The sequence below is a fragment of the Oreochromis aureus genome, linkage group 17 (assembly GCF_013358895.1).
Source record: "Oreochromis aureus strain Israel breed Guangdong linkage group 17, ZZ_aureus, whole genome shotgun sequence".
Lineage (NCBI taxonomy): Eukaryota > Metazoa > Chordata > Actinopteri > Cichliformes > Cichlidae > Oreochromis > Oreochromis aureus.
Window position 1 is genome coordinate 16,216,663 of NC_052958.1, and position 16,798 is coordinate 16,233,460.

Genomic DNA, 16,798 nt, shown 5'->3' on the forward strand with positions numbered 1-16,798 from the left:
TTTCTGCTGTTGTTTCACAATGGCAGGGAATAGAATGTACATGTGTTTGGCGTTTGATTTCACGTGTTCCTGTGTTTGTAAATCTAAAAAAACAAAATAAAGGCAGTTTCAAATATTGTCACATGGACCTATTGTATAATGCTGGGGGAAACAGGCATTCGGGGTGATATTTACATTGAAATGTGTTAATAATTAATCGAATTTTCCTTTACTTGATTTACTATGGCTGAGAATTGAAGGTGTAGTGATTAAGACCTGCATTACATTTGATTAAGCACATTCAGAGATATGGAGGGCCAGGAGTGAGAAAATTAATTAATTAGCGTGGATGCTGATTAAGCATCCAGAGTATTGTTCTTCTACTTTTCATCTTCCTTACATTTTTTGTACGCTATCTCCTTCAACACTGTTCAACTTAGAAAAGCCATTCAACCACCATTAGGTTCCTCTTCTTTTGGACATGTGTGCTTGTATTTTTCTCATTTTTAACTTTTATATTTTTTAAATTATTCAACTTTATTCAACAAAAAATTATAATTATTTCAATGGGAGATTCTGTTACTGTCATGGCCCTGAGTCTGTGACTGTGGTTTTGGTTTTGATTATTATTATCTTGTGTTTAAGGTTAATTCTTGTTTTCATGTTCTTTGGTTTTGGGTTGTTATATTTTAAGCTCCTTCTGTTCTGTGTCTCTGTGTTTCCCCTGAGTCTGCGTCTATAAGTTCAGTCTGTGCATTTCCTTTTTTACTTTGAAGATCAGTGTCTCAGGTTAATGTATTCTGTTTTGCTTCCCTCAGTCTCGTCAGGTTCGATTGCTCCCAGCTGTGCTCCCCTTGTGCGTCTCATTTCCTTGTTACTGCCTTTTGTATTTAAGCCCTGTGTTCTCCGTTCTTAGGGTTACGTCATTAATGTCTCATCCCTGGAGCTGTGTGATTTTTTCCTGTGTTTCCTCGTGTCTCAGTTTATCATTCCCAGTCTAGTGTTATATTCTGTATCGCCATTAAGCCTGCAATAAAGCAGTGATTTTTGAGTTCAGTTCTGTTTCTGTGAGTTTTGAGTTTGGGTCCTCACCTGCCTGTACACAGCAATTCCATGACATCACCTCGGCTCAACCATCTTACCTCAGTGTGCTATGGCAGGCCATAGATGTGGTCTTTCTCTCTGAGAAGACTGTAAACTGACAGTGATTGAGGCTTCTGGATCGGATGAAATTAACAGTTTGGATGACCACCTTCATTACATTATCCATCTTTATTGACTTGCAACACAAAGTCTCCTAGTGCAAAATACAGTGAAAAGTCCAAAAATCACGTCCTCCATTTGCAGATGGCACTTTATCTCTGAATTTTGTTACAACACCTGCTTTTTTCCCAATCATTGAGGGTGCACTATCTGTAGCCAGGCTGACAGCAGGGGACCAGTCCACTCCGACCCCGGCCAGCGCGCCGATGAGTGCGGTGAAAATATCAGCCGCTGTCATTGTATCTGTCATCGGCACCAACTCTACGAACTCCTTGGTGACTGTCAATGTGTCATCAACTCCGTGGATGAAAATTGCCATTTGTGCAACATCTGTAATATCCATGCCTTCATTCATTGCAACTGAAAATGCAATAAATGACTTTACTTTTTGCTTCAACTGACTGTCCAAATCCGCTGAAAGATCAGACATCCTGTCTGTAACTATGTTTCTTGTCAGGTTGATATTTGCATAGGCCTGGCGCTTTTCACGGCACACAATCTCCAATGCCTTTATCATACATGTTTTTACAAATTTACCCTCACTAAATGATTTTGAAGCTAGTCCGATTTCATTAGCAATGAGGTAGCTAGCTTTCACTGCAGCGTCACTGATGTCTCGGCTGTGAGCAAACAGTGAGAGACTGCTGTTTCTTCAGACCCGCCAACAGTTCATTCACCTTCACTCGTCTCTGCTGCCCTTGAAAGTTGTCAGCTCATAATAGCTCACAGTTGTTACTCCGCCATCCAATGGATGCAATTGGAACAGCAGTTTCTTTTATTGAAAAATTGCAGCTGAATTTTATACTTTACAAAATCATCTCGGGTGCCAGATTAAACCCATTTGCGGGCCCGATCCGGCCCGCGGGCCATACGTTTGACACCCCTGCTGTAGCTAGAAAAGGACACTGGTTTTTCAGCAGGACTTGTAGAAACCAGAATGTAATTTAAAGGTGTAGATGGCAGCTGCAGCCAATTGACTGAATGTAAGAGCACTGGACATGAATTCACACATTGTGGATCTGTCATCAGTGCTGTGGCTTTAAAATAGAGCAAAACTGACGGTAGAAGTTTCTTCTGAATTCTTCAGTTCAGGATTCTGAGTGCAACCCATTTGAACTAGCTACCCAGAATGCATTGCAGCATAAGCCATGACAGCCTGTAAGTGAAATAATTAGTTTTTAAAAATACATATATAAAACCAAAACCATATAAACTATATAAAACACAGGTGCTTGTATAAGTTGGTGAATGAGACTTGTATAGCGCAGAAAAAAAACTATATAAGAACCAGTCCATTCGCCACTGCACACCAGATGAACAAACCACGCTTCATATGCTGCCCCTGCAAAAGGACAGCATTCAAACAAGCAGAAAGGCAGGCTGTGGAAAGGCTTGTTGATATAGCTATCAAATGAACATCCCACACAGAGCAAGTCTTTCAGAAATGTGTGTGAGTTGACATGAGCATGAGTGAATGCTGGCGTTCTGTTTCATTCGGTGCACAGTTGAACTGTTAAATGTACAAATATATTTGATTAGGATTTCTATGAAATGCAGAAGTTGGCAGTCTTTGAGCAAAGTTTCATCAAAATTGGCCCACTTGTCTGGGAGGAGATAGGGAACGTACAAAAGCTACAGTCTAACTGAACTGTCTAACTTTGTGTGAATACAGAATTGTATGCCTTTTTATTATGTGACAACAAATGCGGATTATTGTCAAGAATCACAATATGATTAGACTGTTAACCTAAATAAATATAAAAGGTAGAATTAAATATCAAAATCCAGACAATAAACTAGTTTAATCCGGTTGTTGTTATGATTTCACTGCATGAAATCATAATTTGCATCATTGGGAACAAGCTGGCTATTTATTTTCACAGAGCAGAACAAATAACCGCAGTACTGAGACCAGCCCGTATCCAGTCACCTCAAAATCAACTCTATAGCTACAAGGGTCCTGATCAATTCAAGTTTGAAGCAGATCAGGTTGACACTTATCAAAATTTCCCACATGTGGGACTAATAAAGGTTATCTTATCTTATCTTAAAAGTGGCAGAATGAGAGACAGTGACACAAGCGACAAAACAAAACAAAAAAAAACACTTGAGAGTAAGACTTGATTAAAGTTGGTTACATTTTATTTTTTGCATTTTTAAAAAACAAAAACAATTTTTAACAAAAAACAATTGCCTCAAGGCATTTTATACTGTAGAGTAAAAACTATACAATATAAGAAAGAAACCCCAACAATCTGATGATCCCCTATGAGCAAGCACTTTGGCAACGGTGGTCAGGAAAAACTCCCTTTTAACAGGAAGAAACCTGTGACAGAACCAGGCTCAGGAAGGGGCGGTCATCTGCCATGACCGGTAGGGGAGGGTTGATTTTAAGTTTCTTCAGTATTTGAAGAAAAGCAAAACAGCCTTAAGAAAAAGTTTTTGATTCTTTTCCCTAATGAAGTCCGACCTTTAGAAGGCTCTGCGTTGACTTTTCCTTCTTTGCTGTCTGTACTTGTACAGCAACAGCCACATGAACATGAACATGCCATGCTAGAATCACTGGATTTAGAGGGAGATTCTACCAGCGGTTTTTGGGTCATCCCAGGCTTTTGTTTGTCACCTAGCTTGCAAGACATGTCATCTTTTGCATGCCATGCAAGCCTAAATGCAAGCTGATTCTTTTTGCGTGCAGCTTCTCTTTTCTGTCGGTTTCTTTGGATTTCAACTGCAGTCGCACAGCTGTCAAAAGTGGAAGACAGGCCAAATTGTCCACCGCTCTGTTTTCTGTTTTTTATGATTTCACTCGAAGTAACAAAGTTTTCGATTTCATTTTCTAGACTGAGGGGTGGGCACACTTTCATGCTCATGCGGGATGACTCCGCGTAGCAATCTATTGCAGGATCCTCGGGAAGATGTTTCATTGTAATGAAACGATGTCCCAGACCCTCAACGGGTGTGATTCTTTTGACAGGATCCATACACAGCATCCATTTGAGCAGGCTTAAAAATGCCACTGTGTCTTCCACTTCGGATTCTGTGTCTGGCTGTGGGTGGTGTTTGGCTAAATTTTCTATGCTTGTGAACTTTTTTGTGATTGTTTTACTTTTTTTGATCACAGTGCCTGTAGATACTGAATACTGAACTGGTGTCTTCAGTACCCATGTGTGTTTCATTATCCCTTTTCTCTTCCAGAAATATTTGTTGCTGTGCATCCCTTTCTCTAACATTTTTTCTTCAGGCTGACCAAGCATGTGAACAAGACTTCGTATCATTTCATATTCACACTTGATGGGAAACAGGTGGTAGCCCAAGTAGAGAAAAGCTGCGACAGAACCAAGAGCCCACATGTCTACCGATTCAGTCACAGGTATGCCCAACATGACCTCAGGGGCCCTGTAACCAACGGCCTGAATTATGGCGCCATGTGGAAGGTTTGCAGAATACATGGCAAAACCAAAATCAATAAGTTTAATTTTAAACGGCTGTTGAGAATGATTGACAAGCATGATATTGTCGGGTTTGATGTCTGCATGCATTATACCTATGCTCTTCAGAGCACTAAGAGCCACAAACATCTGGTTTAAAATCACCCGAATCTCATTCAGAGCCAGTGGATTGTAGTGCCTTTGCTTCAAGAAATCATGCAGACTAATGTCTAGCATTTCCACTGATATAAAGGCGCGAGTTTTGTACTCGAAAATTTCGTAGTACTTTACCAAATTGCACCGATCCTTATCCAAAGCACTCATCTTTTTGGCAGCCGCGGCCTCTTTCCAAACCATCCTGTTGCGTTCCCTTTTAGCAATCTTGACTGCTACCGTTTCAAATGTGTCTAATTTTACACATTTCACCACTCGCCCATAAGTTCCTTGTCCGAGGAGACTTTTTACCATGTATTTACATGTTTTACTTTTAATGAGGGAGTACATTTGTAAACCCTCAACACTGTCATAAGACGACGAACACGACTCCGAATCCGAAACCGAAACCATTATTTCAAAATATATTTAAAGTTTTACAGCTGGGCAAAAAAACCCGTTTCTAACCGCAATATCAAGCTGGCAGGTTCTGTCGCTAGGTAACTGTTTCAGGGTATTTATGCCTTTTGGATCAAAGGCAGCGCTCGGTCACTGTGACGTAACCGAATTACGCATTACGCATTACGCCAAAGAACGTAATGCTTTGAACAAGTGTTGCTACTGCGCATGCGCACAACTCAAACGCCCATGTTTTCGGTGTTAATAGTACACGCCTATTATTTGATCCTACCCCGATCTCGTGCGTGCGAAAAATGGTTAGTATTATGTTTTACTTCTTTATTACAGTTGATACTTGTTTTCCTTAAGCTGTTGTCAATTTGTTAACTCTTCAAGCTAACATGCGTTTTGTTTGTTTTTTTCAAAAATACTCCAATTTGGAGTCTCAATTGAAGTCATATTTCAATTCTTGATTTAGTATTTCTAAACTTCTGTAAACTGGCATACAGCTAAACCTTGTCAATTAATTTTAGTCCTCCTGCAGTTAGTGGACACCACGCTCCGTTGTTAGCACGTTTTGATAGTGTAATTTGGCCATCAGAACGTCCTACCTAAATAAATACAAGCAGGAAGGTCGTTTTGATAAGTGTGATTTGGCTATCAGAACGTCTTACCTATAGATATGTAGGATGGAGGCATAAACCACGTAAGGTAGTATATTCTGATAAGGTAGCACAGATTGATAGACATGACTATAAATTTACGCTACGGTAGGATGATTTGACCAAGTAGGAAAAGAATCCCCCCCCACTCAGGGGCGATTTTAGCCCATTTAACCCCCAAAATGAATCAAAGCACCCCCAAAGATTTCTTACTTTTTTTGGACAATATTTGCTGTTTGTGTGACACACTACTAAAAATATAAAAAGCATACAGTACTTGGTTGAGACGGAACATTTTAACAACAAAAGTATAGATAACCCCCCCCTCCCAAAATGGTTTGTTCCAGCTCGCCCCCACTCTGGCTCTAGGGTCGTTGCTGCCAGAGCGATGGTAGCTGAGACGCAGCGGAGCGGAGGTGGAGTGCCTGGATTAAAACAGGACATATTAGCAGCATTTTAACCTTCAGTTACTCTTTATGTAGTTAGATAGGAGTCATGTTTCTTTTTAGCCGAAAAACCTTACACCCAGGTAACCTGCAGTGTTGAAAACGTGTTTTCCAATGATTTTTGCTACCCTACAATCTGTCCTATTCTGTAGTAAATTCAGCGACATTTGACCATTGACTGTATTTGACCGTCCTGTTGCTCCCACTGAAATGTATGCAGCCTATTTAAAATCTAAAACTTAAAATTGTCCGTAGCCTGCTGTTGTTACCACTGTCCTGTTTGAAATGGATACTAACTAGCTAACTGACTGAATGCCCATTAACCTTATAACTCCTGTTGTGTGTGTGTGTTTGTGTACAGAGAGACAGCCAGGTTCATAATGGATATAAGGAAGTTTTTAAAAAAACAGGAGCCACATTCAGGTAAAAGTGTAAGAACAAATGATCCATCAATAAAGGATAATGTTGGATCAGTGTTTCAATATTTTATATCTTTTATTAGATGTTCATGTGGTTTGGTTATTTGCCTTTTGGTTGAAAGTACACTGAGAGAGGACTTTTCGTTAGTGATCTTAATAAAAAAAAATTTCATATTAATGTAATTTTTTCATCTAATTGAATACAATCTATTTGTGTATGATTGTCAGTCCAAAGAGGGAGAGAGGAAAGAGGGGAACGTGAGGAGAAAGTACAAGGTCAGGAAGAACCAGGTAAGAAAACAGACAGGGAACAGTGACAGGCAAAACAGAAACTATTAAACTGACGAAGAGAAAAAACCTGATTTTACTCATACAGTCTGGAAGTTGTGTCCTCCCTATATTAAAGCTGCTATACAAAATCTGCAAAACAAACTGGGTTGAAACATTTTTGACCCTCTTTAACAACATTCCAACATAACATTATCATTGATTGGGGAGATTAAAATTAATGATATATTTTTATGTGGTTCAGCCACAACTCTACTAAAACCTCAGCCAGTAATAGGTAGGCCAACTTTTGGGCTGTCCAGTTGTCTGTATGATTGCCGCATACAGACTTATGCGGCAGAGAAACACTTATCAGTGTTTCTCAAACTTTTTACAGTGTGCACCACCTGAGAAAAATGTCAAGCTCTCCCAAGTATCACTATGAAAGCATGAAACTCATAAATCTTACAACACAAAATTAGTATTATTAAATTAGTATCTGCAGTACAGATTTTTTCATACATTGTATACATTCTACCACAGGCAAAGTTGCCTCCATTTTTATAGTTTTTTATTAATATTTTGTAATAATTTATTCTGTTTTGGGAGTGTTTTTTATGTATCTGTATTATATTATACATACACATTAAAAGTGAATCTCAGTCCAAAACATGCACTCAGTTTACTTCTTACTAACTATGAGCATCATTTAAATAACCTTTATCAGATTTGATGGTTTTGTTACAGACTAATCAAAAAAGTGTTTTGCTTTTCTTTCACAAATGTGGGGATTAAATTGTGTTAAAATGTACAAAACGGTGATGTCATGTTTTGTGACGAGGACCCAGGCAGAGAGAGACTTGATGAATTTAAGATCTTATGATTTAATAAAGAAATTTGCAGACTTGCACAGAGATGGTAAAATTATGATGACTGATAGCGGAGATGAAGACAACAGACGATGAGGACAGGGAGGAACAGGGGTTTAAATGCACCAAGGAGACAGTCAGAGGGAACTCGGGACAACTGGAGACATTTAAGGATGCATGGACTCACAGAGACAGGGAAGAAGTCTCATCAGCACCCCCAAAGCTCTGATCCTAGAATCGCCTCCCTATACTTTTAAATAATGATAAAGGTTTTAGCAATGACAGTAGTAAAAAATAAAAAGTCCCTATAAAACAGCAATGTTCTCGGCTGCCTGTGATCTTTTTTCTTCTTAAAATTTTACATCTGCAGGATTTTGAAGTTATCTGTCACGACAGACCGTGGGGATGTGGGGGAAATAGGACCCAAAACGCAGGACTCTGTGCGATGAATGCAGTGCGTTTATTTAAATCCCCGTGCGCACCCCTGACTCCCGTGCCGTGTCTTCTTCCCAAAGTCCGTGCTCCGTGTGTCTGCTCCCTAGTACCCGTGTACTCCGTGCCTGCTGCCCTCTCGTTTCCGTACTCCTGCCGCCGGGAAATAAGAGGCAGCCGTTAGTACTTCACTGTAGCAAGCTCCCACTCACAAACCGACTAGCTGGAGAACTAACGGGTAGTCACACAACAACCAGCGTCGAGGAGCTCTCAGCCACACTGCTATGTAGCTCCCCCGACGGTCTTGATCAGCTGCAGGTGTGTGTGCTAGTCCTTGGGTGTGGCCAGCTTCCCCACGGGAAAAACGCTCCAGGTCTGGCGTGCGAGGAAAACCAGGACACCACACACAAACACACACATACACAAATTCTTTATGTCAAGTTGAACCACTGCCGCTGGGTTCTATATGGGTGGGTGGTTTAATGGATGTCTTGTGATCCAGATGTGCAAATATGTGATGTGTGTCCACTGTGAATAATGGGACAGTTTTTATACAAGTAATCAGAAAAAAATACTAAAGCACATACATTTTTTACTGAAGATGACAAATCCATAGATGACTTCTGAGAAGCCCAGTGTGCTGACCATATGATCTAACATTGTGAATTCAGTTTATTTGCCTATTAGTAATGTAATTTTTATTTAAATGCATTTTTGACAGATTGCTAACATATTTTTTTCTTGTTTTTATGACAGGTGGCCCTGTGACTTTACTGACACAGAGGTCAAGGCCGAGCACCTGATGGCAAAGAATGTAATAGCATTTTCTGAGAACAAGAGCCGGCGACTGAGTGGATCTCTCATGAAGGGAAAACCATGTGGGTCCCACTACTGAAGAGAGACTGCTTTACAATCCAGTGCCCAGGGCCCACCCTATATGCAGTTCTCTGCATTAGCAGCCTGAGATCTACCTTTGACTTTTTTATAACAGACTTTTAAAAAAAAAAATATATATATAATATTATTATAAAGTAAAAAAGGCAAAGGGGTTCACCTTGGCAGAGAAACTCCTCAGATGAAAACTGGCTCTTGTTGGCACAATCAGGGGAAACAACGCAGAGCTACCTCCCCAGCTTGTCCAGTTGCAACAGATGAAGATTTTGTTGTCTGTCTTTGCCTTCACCAAAGCTACCACGCTGATATCCCACATGCCAAAGCAATGGAGGAATGGGCTTCTTTTGAGCACAACACACAGGGAACCAGCAGTCAGTGATGGGGAATAGAGGAAGCCTGGAAGCAAGAAGCAATCCTGGACTGCAATAGGCACAAATAGTGTGTGGATGACCTAGACAGGATGTTGACACCTTGAGTTGTTGAAGGAAAACTGGCTGCTGGCTTTTTTCTACAATCTCCTGGATGTCTTGGAATACAATACCTTTGTCCCGTGGAAGCCACTTCACAGGATGGGAGTCTTTTAAAACCTACCAATGAAGAGTGATCCTAGGAGAGCTGGGGCACATGCTGGTGACCTCAGCAGCTGCAAGATAGCTTTGTTCCCAATGCTCATTAGTCGCTTCTGCCACTGATCCCAAGATACTGTAGTCTGAATCAGAGTGTGACCCACACCCCACCAACAAAATGAGAAAAAGGTGCAGAAGGTGCACCTGCAGGATTAGAACAGCAGCCACTTTCTCCAGCTGTGGAAGTGTGCCTACAAAGACCACTCTACTGTGGTTAGCACATCCTGCTGCTAATGAGGATGCACACACACGCACAAACTGAAATACAAATTTTGCTCATTGTAGTGGTCATTTGGTCATTAAATTGCCATTTCTAGCCACTAACATGCCATGTGGGAGTTTCTTTTTGGTTATCCATTAAAAGAAGTAATAATGCAAAAGAAGCTTTGTTACTGTTACTGGTGCTGACCTGCAATGGTGACTGAAAAAAATATGAATTTTCATCAATTACATGGTGAAAAAATTGGAACTTTATTGCTATTTCTCCTAAAAAGTTAGTAGTAATGTGTAATTTGACTGGTATTTGAAGGGTATAGTTTCGGAATTTGAAAAATATTTTGGTTTTCATGACTAGGACTGGTACTAATTTAAAAAATCAAGTTGGTCAAAGTAGAAAAATGTTTTGGGTTTTTTTTGCCTGTCCCATTTGGTTCTTTAGCCATCAGAATTATTGTCTGAAGGCAAAGAAAGATGCCCAACAGTAGAAAATGTTTTAAATATATATGAATTTTATAGCATTAAGTGAATGTAAACAACAGGTTGGCCATTTTTGGCCATGAACGTGCTGAGAGAGTTTTTCTGTTTTTCTGTCACTGCACAACAATATAATAAGGCATAAAAATCATTGATACTGTTAATTATTTTTATACATGTAGCTGCAATGATGGTTAAAAATAAATCAGGCTGCATGTATTACTTGGACAAAAAAAGTTGGATTTTATGATTTTCTCAATTTGTGGATACTTACAAACGAACAAGCTGAGAGAAAGTTTGATCTATTTTGCTTTCCCTGCACAAAAATAACAAAAGAAAATAATCAGTGTTGATGTTAATCGATTACATGTCCAAGACTCTACCATTAATGATACAAGAAAATCCAGTAACAATGCGATTATATGAAATGGTGAGTTTTGAGGTTGTCTTCCAACACGTGCATTGTACAAACAAACTGGTGTTTTAAGGGTTAAAAAAAGTAAAAAGTAATGACTGTTTTATATTTATGAAAAGAACTGATGTTAGTTAAAAACTTTATGCAGTAAAAATAGCAAAAACCAAAAATAAAAATAATAAAAATTACACAATTCATGTATTGGTGGACACTTTTGGCCACAAACAAGCTGAAAGATAGTGATTTTAAACAAACCCAGAGGGTTAATTAATTATTGAAACATTTATTTATTTATTTCAAAATTTAATTAATTATTGACAGATATAATTAATTCCTTCAAGAAATGAATTCATATCCTTCAAGAAGACAGATAAATAAGACCAAATAAGGAAAACCATAAAACACAAAGAGGCCCAAATATGTGAAGAAATTCAAAGAAAAAGAAGTGACACCGAGGCAATTATTGATTCATCCAATGAATGAAAAAGTCAGAGAAGTAAAACACATCAAACAGTAATTGAAACTGGATCATCCCTGCAATCTATTCAACTATGTTCCGTTTTCCCCCTCATGTTGTAGCCAGAACCCTCCAGCAGCAAAGCAGATGTAAAAGAAAAGTGAAGCTAAGAGCTCCTAAACTACTGCAATAAGAAGTTTTAAATGACAGCATCAAGTGGGCCTTATTTGAAGTTGTTTTGGTATAATCATAGATATGCTTCTGAATATTTGACAACCAGAGTAAATTAGAGCATTCTCGAGTGTTAGAAATTTCTTCCTACGCCAACAGCCTCACTTTCTATTGTGAGAAATCCTCTTCAATATGGAAAAGTCGGATGGTTTAAATCGTGTCAGATCCAGATTTGTAATCGTGTTGTGGAGTAACTGTGGGACCACCTCGTGTATGAATAGGGCTCAAGTGCAGAATATTTTGGCTTTCTTTGCCCACCTGGGTCACTTTAAAAGATGCAACATAAGAAGGCATCTTGCTGGGGGTGGACAAGGTCAAATGGAATGTCGAAGCATCACAGGCTACGCCAGAGTCAAAGAAATTACTTTCGTGGCAGAGGAGAACAGGCTCTTCATTCACAGAGTGAACCAAACGTTGTTTGCACTGTGAGCTGCTGGCTTGTCTCTTTGGAGGAGCTTTGGGGGTCTCGCATTTAATTGGAACACATACCAGCTCCTCCTTCACTTCTACCTTAAAGTCCGTATTCTTCTGAGGAGATATCATCACAGCTGGGGAATCACTTTGTGTCACCTGTCAGACATGCAACCATTCCCATTAAAATCTTAGTGGTATGGGTGAAGTTCATACTCATCTCTATGCACATAATGTTGTCAAGGTAAACTCTAGGGAGTTCCAAGAAATACTTGTTTTGAAAAGCAGTTTGCAACTTGTATAGCTTACGAAGGAAAACAACAACAACACATTTTTAAAAAGCTGAAATATATGAGAAATTCCTTACCTTCGGTGCTATGCGGACTCTCTTTGCTGCTCGTGAATTGTTCCCATTCTGCTGGGAGCAGGAAGTGGATGGCAGATAGACAGAAGGCGTGACAGGGAGCTGTATGAGCACAAAGCAGGAATCAGTTTGAGGCGGAAGAGGTTTCATCTTTTTCCTCTGAACACAGAAAACACAACAACATAACATTGCACTACACATTTCTAAACTAAGCTGAAATGTCGATTTGTTTGCCAACCTCTGACTTTTCTCAAGTCTCAAATTTATAAAACAACTCATACATTTCTCTTAACTCACCAGAGCTAGTTGGTGTTTTTCTTGCATCTGGAAGTGTCCTCTTTTGGTGCTGTGAAAAGTAAGATGAGACATAAATTATATCAGTTAGGAGCCTTACTGTGCTGTCACCTAGCAACATTTGTAACTTGGCGTTCTGGCCCTTGATAGCCGGATTCATGAACCTTCTGTTTTTTTTGTCCCTTTTCGGTTTAATGCTGCCTGAGTGCGATTTGAAGATGGCTCCTGAAGAACTAAAAAAAAATAAAGAAATGGGTAAATCAGTCTTACTTGATTAGCCAGTAAAAGCATTGGCACAGGAACAGTGGCAGTCATTGGATCACGGCCCGGCTACAGAGAGAGATGTGAAGTGAGATTAGGGGGAAAAAACAAAATAAAAAACAACATGAGGAATCTCAAAACACTCTCAAGGTGTCAGCCATACAAAAATACAATTGAAAAACAAGGATTCAAGCAAAATCATTATATAAACACAAGGTAACACAAAAAGCATTTAACAAGCATTCTTGCAACAAAACATTAAGGCCAAGTAACACAAATGTTCTCAGATGTCACCAACGTAAAAGCAATGAGTCAGCTGCACTCACCTTGTACACATGATCAAGTGTGAGGTATCGATTGGCTTCATGTCGGATAGTCCAGAAAGACATTTTACCATCTGGCGATGTTTCACGAATGAACAAGTCATGCAGAGAGAGGTTATGGCGGATGGAATTCTGCAATTATAAATGTAAAGAAAAAGTATTTGAAAACTGTTGCTTGCTGCAGAGCTGGACACATATCACACTTTCAGCAGCTCTGAAGTACCTTCCAGCCTGGTTTGGCTACATCTCTATAGTAAGAGAAATTGTCCTCAATCCACATGTAAATCTCTTTGAGGGTCATCCTCCTGTTCTTTCTGCTATTGATAGCAAACTGGATCATGGCCATGTAGGAGTATGGTGGCCTCTCTGAAATGGGTTGCTGAGGAGCGTCTGCACTGGTATGTGTATTGTGTGCCTATATGACATAAAACAAACAAACAAACAACAGTCAATAAATCTGACAGTGTAACTATTTTCTGCAATCAGACAACTATTGCTGTCATTATAAATCCCAGGTCATGACCAATTGGTTAAGAAAGGGTGTTTAGGGAACATACAGCATGTCTGGGGTCAGTGTTGCCTTCAGACAAGTTTGTGTTGGCACATAAAAGGAAAAAAAGCAGGTGACAAGAAAAAGCACTGAACCTGAAAAGTCTGTAAAGGGTTTTGGTTCTCCTTGCTGCTGAGCTGCTTTGTAGAATTTGGCTCCAAGTCACATGTGCTCATCCTACCAAGGCTGTCATCTAAAGGATTGCAAGTGACATCCTTATTCACTAGTAAAGAAAAAGGGGGAAAAAACTGTTGCTTAAACAGAGGAAGAATTAAATACAAATTATCAAATCAGACAGAGTGGAGAACAAGCCCAAAATTCCACACTTATACTTTAAGTATTAACTTAAAAATGAAAAAAAAAACAAAACTTTTTTTTCCTACATGGTTTAATTTCAGTTAAAAGTTTGTCACCTGGGAAACTGTGTGTAGTTTCAGCTTTCACTTTATGTCCTTCTGTACTCCTTGTAGCAGCCCCTTCAGCAGCAGACTGAGAATCAGGTCCATAGTCCCACTTGTTGCCACTTCCACTTCCACTCAGAAGAATGAGCTTGTTTGGGCCCTGGGCACCACATTCATTGTCTTTAGCTGTGAGGGCCCCAATAACACTTTGAACTTCTGCTGTTTCGGGAATGAATCCATAGTCCCACTTGTTGACACTTGCACTTCCACTCAGAAGGATGAACTTGTTCTGCAATCAGACAATTAGACTATTATTGCTGTCATTATATATGCCAGTCATGACCAATTGGTTAAGAAAGGGTGTTTAGGGAATATACAGCAACATGTCTGGGGTCAGTGTTGCCTTCAGACAAGTTTGTGTTGCACATAAAAGGAAAAACAGCAGGTGACAAAAAAAAGCACTGAACCTGAAAAGTCTGTAAAGGGTTTTGGTTCTCCTTGCTGCTGAGCTGCTTTGTAGAATTTGGCTCCAAGTCACATGTGCTCATCTTACCCAACCAGTGAAGGTCGGTAAGGCTGTCATCTAAAGGATTGCAAGTGACATCCTTATTGACTAGTAAAGAAAAAGGGGAAAAAACATTGTTGCTTAAACAGAGAAAGAGTTAAATACAGGTGATCAAAGCAGATAGAGAGAAAAACAAGCACTAAATTCCACACTTATACTTTAAGTATTATCTTAAAGATGAAAAAACCCCTTTTTTTCCCCATACATGGTTTAATTTCAGTTAAAGTTTGTCACCTGTGAAACTGCTTGTAGTTTCAGCTTTCACTTTATGTCCTTCTGTACTCCTTGTAGCAGCCCCTTCAGCAGCAGACTGAGAATCAGGTCCATAGTCCCACTTGTTGTCACTTCCACTTCCACTCAGAAGAATGAGCTTGTTTGGGCCCTGGGCACCACATTCATTGTCTTTAGCTGTGAGGGCCCCAATAACACTTTGAACTTCTGCTGTTTCGGGAATGACAACCACCTGAGTATCAGACATGGATGGATGGTCCATGATGCGGATACCATCAGAAAAGCTCTGAGTGGCAGCTGGTTTTGATGGTTCTTTGGAGCCTGATTCTCCAGGCTGTGAATCAGTCGCATTTTGATGAAAAGGCAGTTTTCTTCTTTTGAGAATCAGGGGTCTCGTCGGGCTCCGTCTCATGGTCAGATCATTGAAATGTGCCAAGTTGTTCAGAGGTATTCTGCACAAAAAATACAAACGAGCCTGAACAACAAGATTAACTGTTACAACAAACAGTAACGGTAACGTTTAGCTGGGAGATGGAAATTATCAAGTCAGTGCTCAAGTCACTTACTGGCGTTAGCCATCAAGGCTGTTCACAGCAAATCAGTTTAGATCAACTAGGAAAAAAAACCCGATTTTGCTCAAATACTAATCATAATAAAATCGTACACTAAACGGGTTAAATGTTAACTAGATAAAACCAAGGTCTAATCGTCAACTCCTCACTTCAGCGGCTAATTTTCTTCAGTTAGTGACGATTTCCAGCTTGTAGAACAAAAGACGTTAGCCAATGTTTTTAACTGTATGAAACGTTGCCAGGATTATATTTATTATTAGCAATCAAGGTATTCGTATATAATAGCTACGACAATCGAGAAACTTTTGTCTGGATAACCATTTTTGACAACTAATGAAACATTACCATATAACTTACATTAAAGTTAAGTATTTGTCCCGATGTAACAAGTCAAAATATATTCCAGTGAAAACCTCAATAGACTCAAATTACAACTTTAGACATAATTTGCGCTAAAACATAAAGCATCGCTGTACATTCACTCCAGACATACTGCGCTATCATGTGAACGTACAGAACCATCCTGTAACTACATTACAAAAAAATAAATGTAATTAAAATATAGTGATGTTTGCAGATAAGGATTTGTTCATGTTGAGTCTAAGCTCCTGCTTATCTAATAAACAACAGCGCCCTCTGCTGTTCCTAAGAAAAAATGACAGAGTTTTAAGTGTAACGTCATTGCTGGTTCAGCTGGGGGCAAGGTTGCATCATTAACCACAAGCTGAGATCAGTGCAGAGCACTAAAGCATGACAGGTTACATCCAAAAACTGTAGCTTGGTGCCGCTAATGCTTCTTTAAAACTCACTTTTAAGCCTCTGATGAGTCTAACCACTGAGATCACGTGATCCAGCTTTGCTCGGGGTCGAGGAGCTGAGGGGTCAGGGTATGGGAAAAAGGAAGTGGGGATCTTTTTGGACACCAAATATCCAACTGTAGTCCTTACACTAGAGACGGCTTTTGATCTGACCACAGGCTTGGACAGTGTTGACACAACCAAACTAGATCCCAGGAAGCTGCGTCCCCTCTCCACTTTCTCATGATTGAACACTGATGTGGCAAAAACTGCACTCGGACGCCTTCTCTTGAAGCCACGGCAAAGAGATAAACTCGTCAGGACTCTCAAGTACACACATGCACACATCCTTTGGGGATGTTGGGGATGAGAGAAAAGTGTCAGCATCAAGGCACA

At 39.7% G+C, this 16,798-nt stretch overlaps 2 protein-coding genes across 8 annotated transcripts; both read right to left on the reverse strand.

Annotated features, from left to right (window-relative positions):
- Window positions 1-3,377: 3,377 nt before the first annotated feature.
- LOC120433836 (homeodomain-interacting protein kinase 1-like) lies at window positions 3,378-5,377 on the reverse strand. Its single transcript, XM_039600784.1, has one exon. The coding sequence runs from the start codon at window positions 5,235-5,237 to the stop codon at window positions 3,633-3,635; it is 1,605 nt and encodes a 534-aa protein (XP_039456718.1). The 5' UTR covers window positions 5,238-5,377; the 3' UTR covers window positions 3,378-3,632.
- Window positions 5,378-11,251: 5,874 nt separating this feature from the next.
- Window positions 11,252-16,199, reverse strand: LOC116325477 (forkhead box protein M1-like). Of its 7 annotated transcripts, none has more exons than XM_039600773.1 (11): window positions 15,600-15,897; window positions 15,037-15,485; window positions 14,705-14,850; window positions 14,250-14,526; window positions 13,932-14,029; window positions 13,510-13,701; window positions 13,290-13,418; window positions 12,973-13,032; window positions 12,706-12,754; window positions 12,412-12,510; window positions 11,252-12,203 (listed from the first exon to the last, which is right to left on the reverse strand). In XM_039600773.1, exons 2-11 carry the CDS (start codon window positions 15,443-15,445, stop codon window positions 12,190-12,192), a joined length of 1,473 nt encoding a protein of 490 aa, XP_039456707.1. In that variant the 5' UTR covers window positions 15,446-15,485; window positions 15,600-15,897; the 3' UTR covers window positions 11,252-12,189. The 7 variants fall into 7 exon arrangements, with proteins under 7 accessions (XP_039456707.1, XP_039456706.1, XP_039456704.1 ...); XM_039600772.1 differs by having other exon boundaries at window positions 11,264-12,203; window positions 13,932-14,059; window positions 14,705-14,820; window positions 15,600-15,895; XM_039600770.1 differs by lacking the exon at window positions 15,600-15,897 and adding an exon at window positions 15,963-16,199 and having other exon boundaries at window positions 11,266-12,203; window positions 13,932-14,059.
- Window positions 16,200-16,798: the final 599 nt, after the last annotated feature.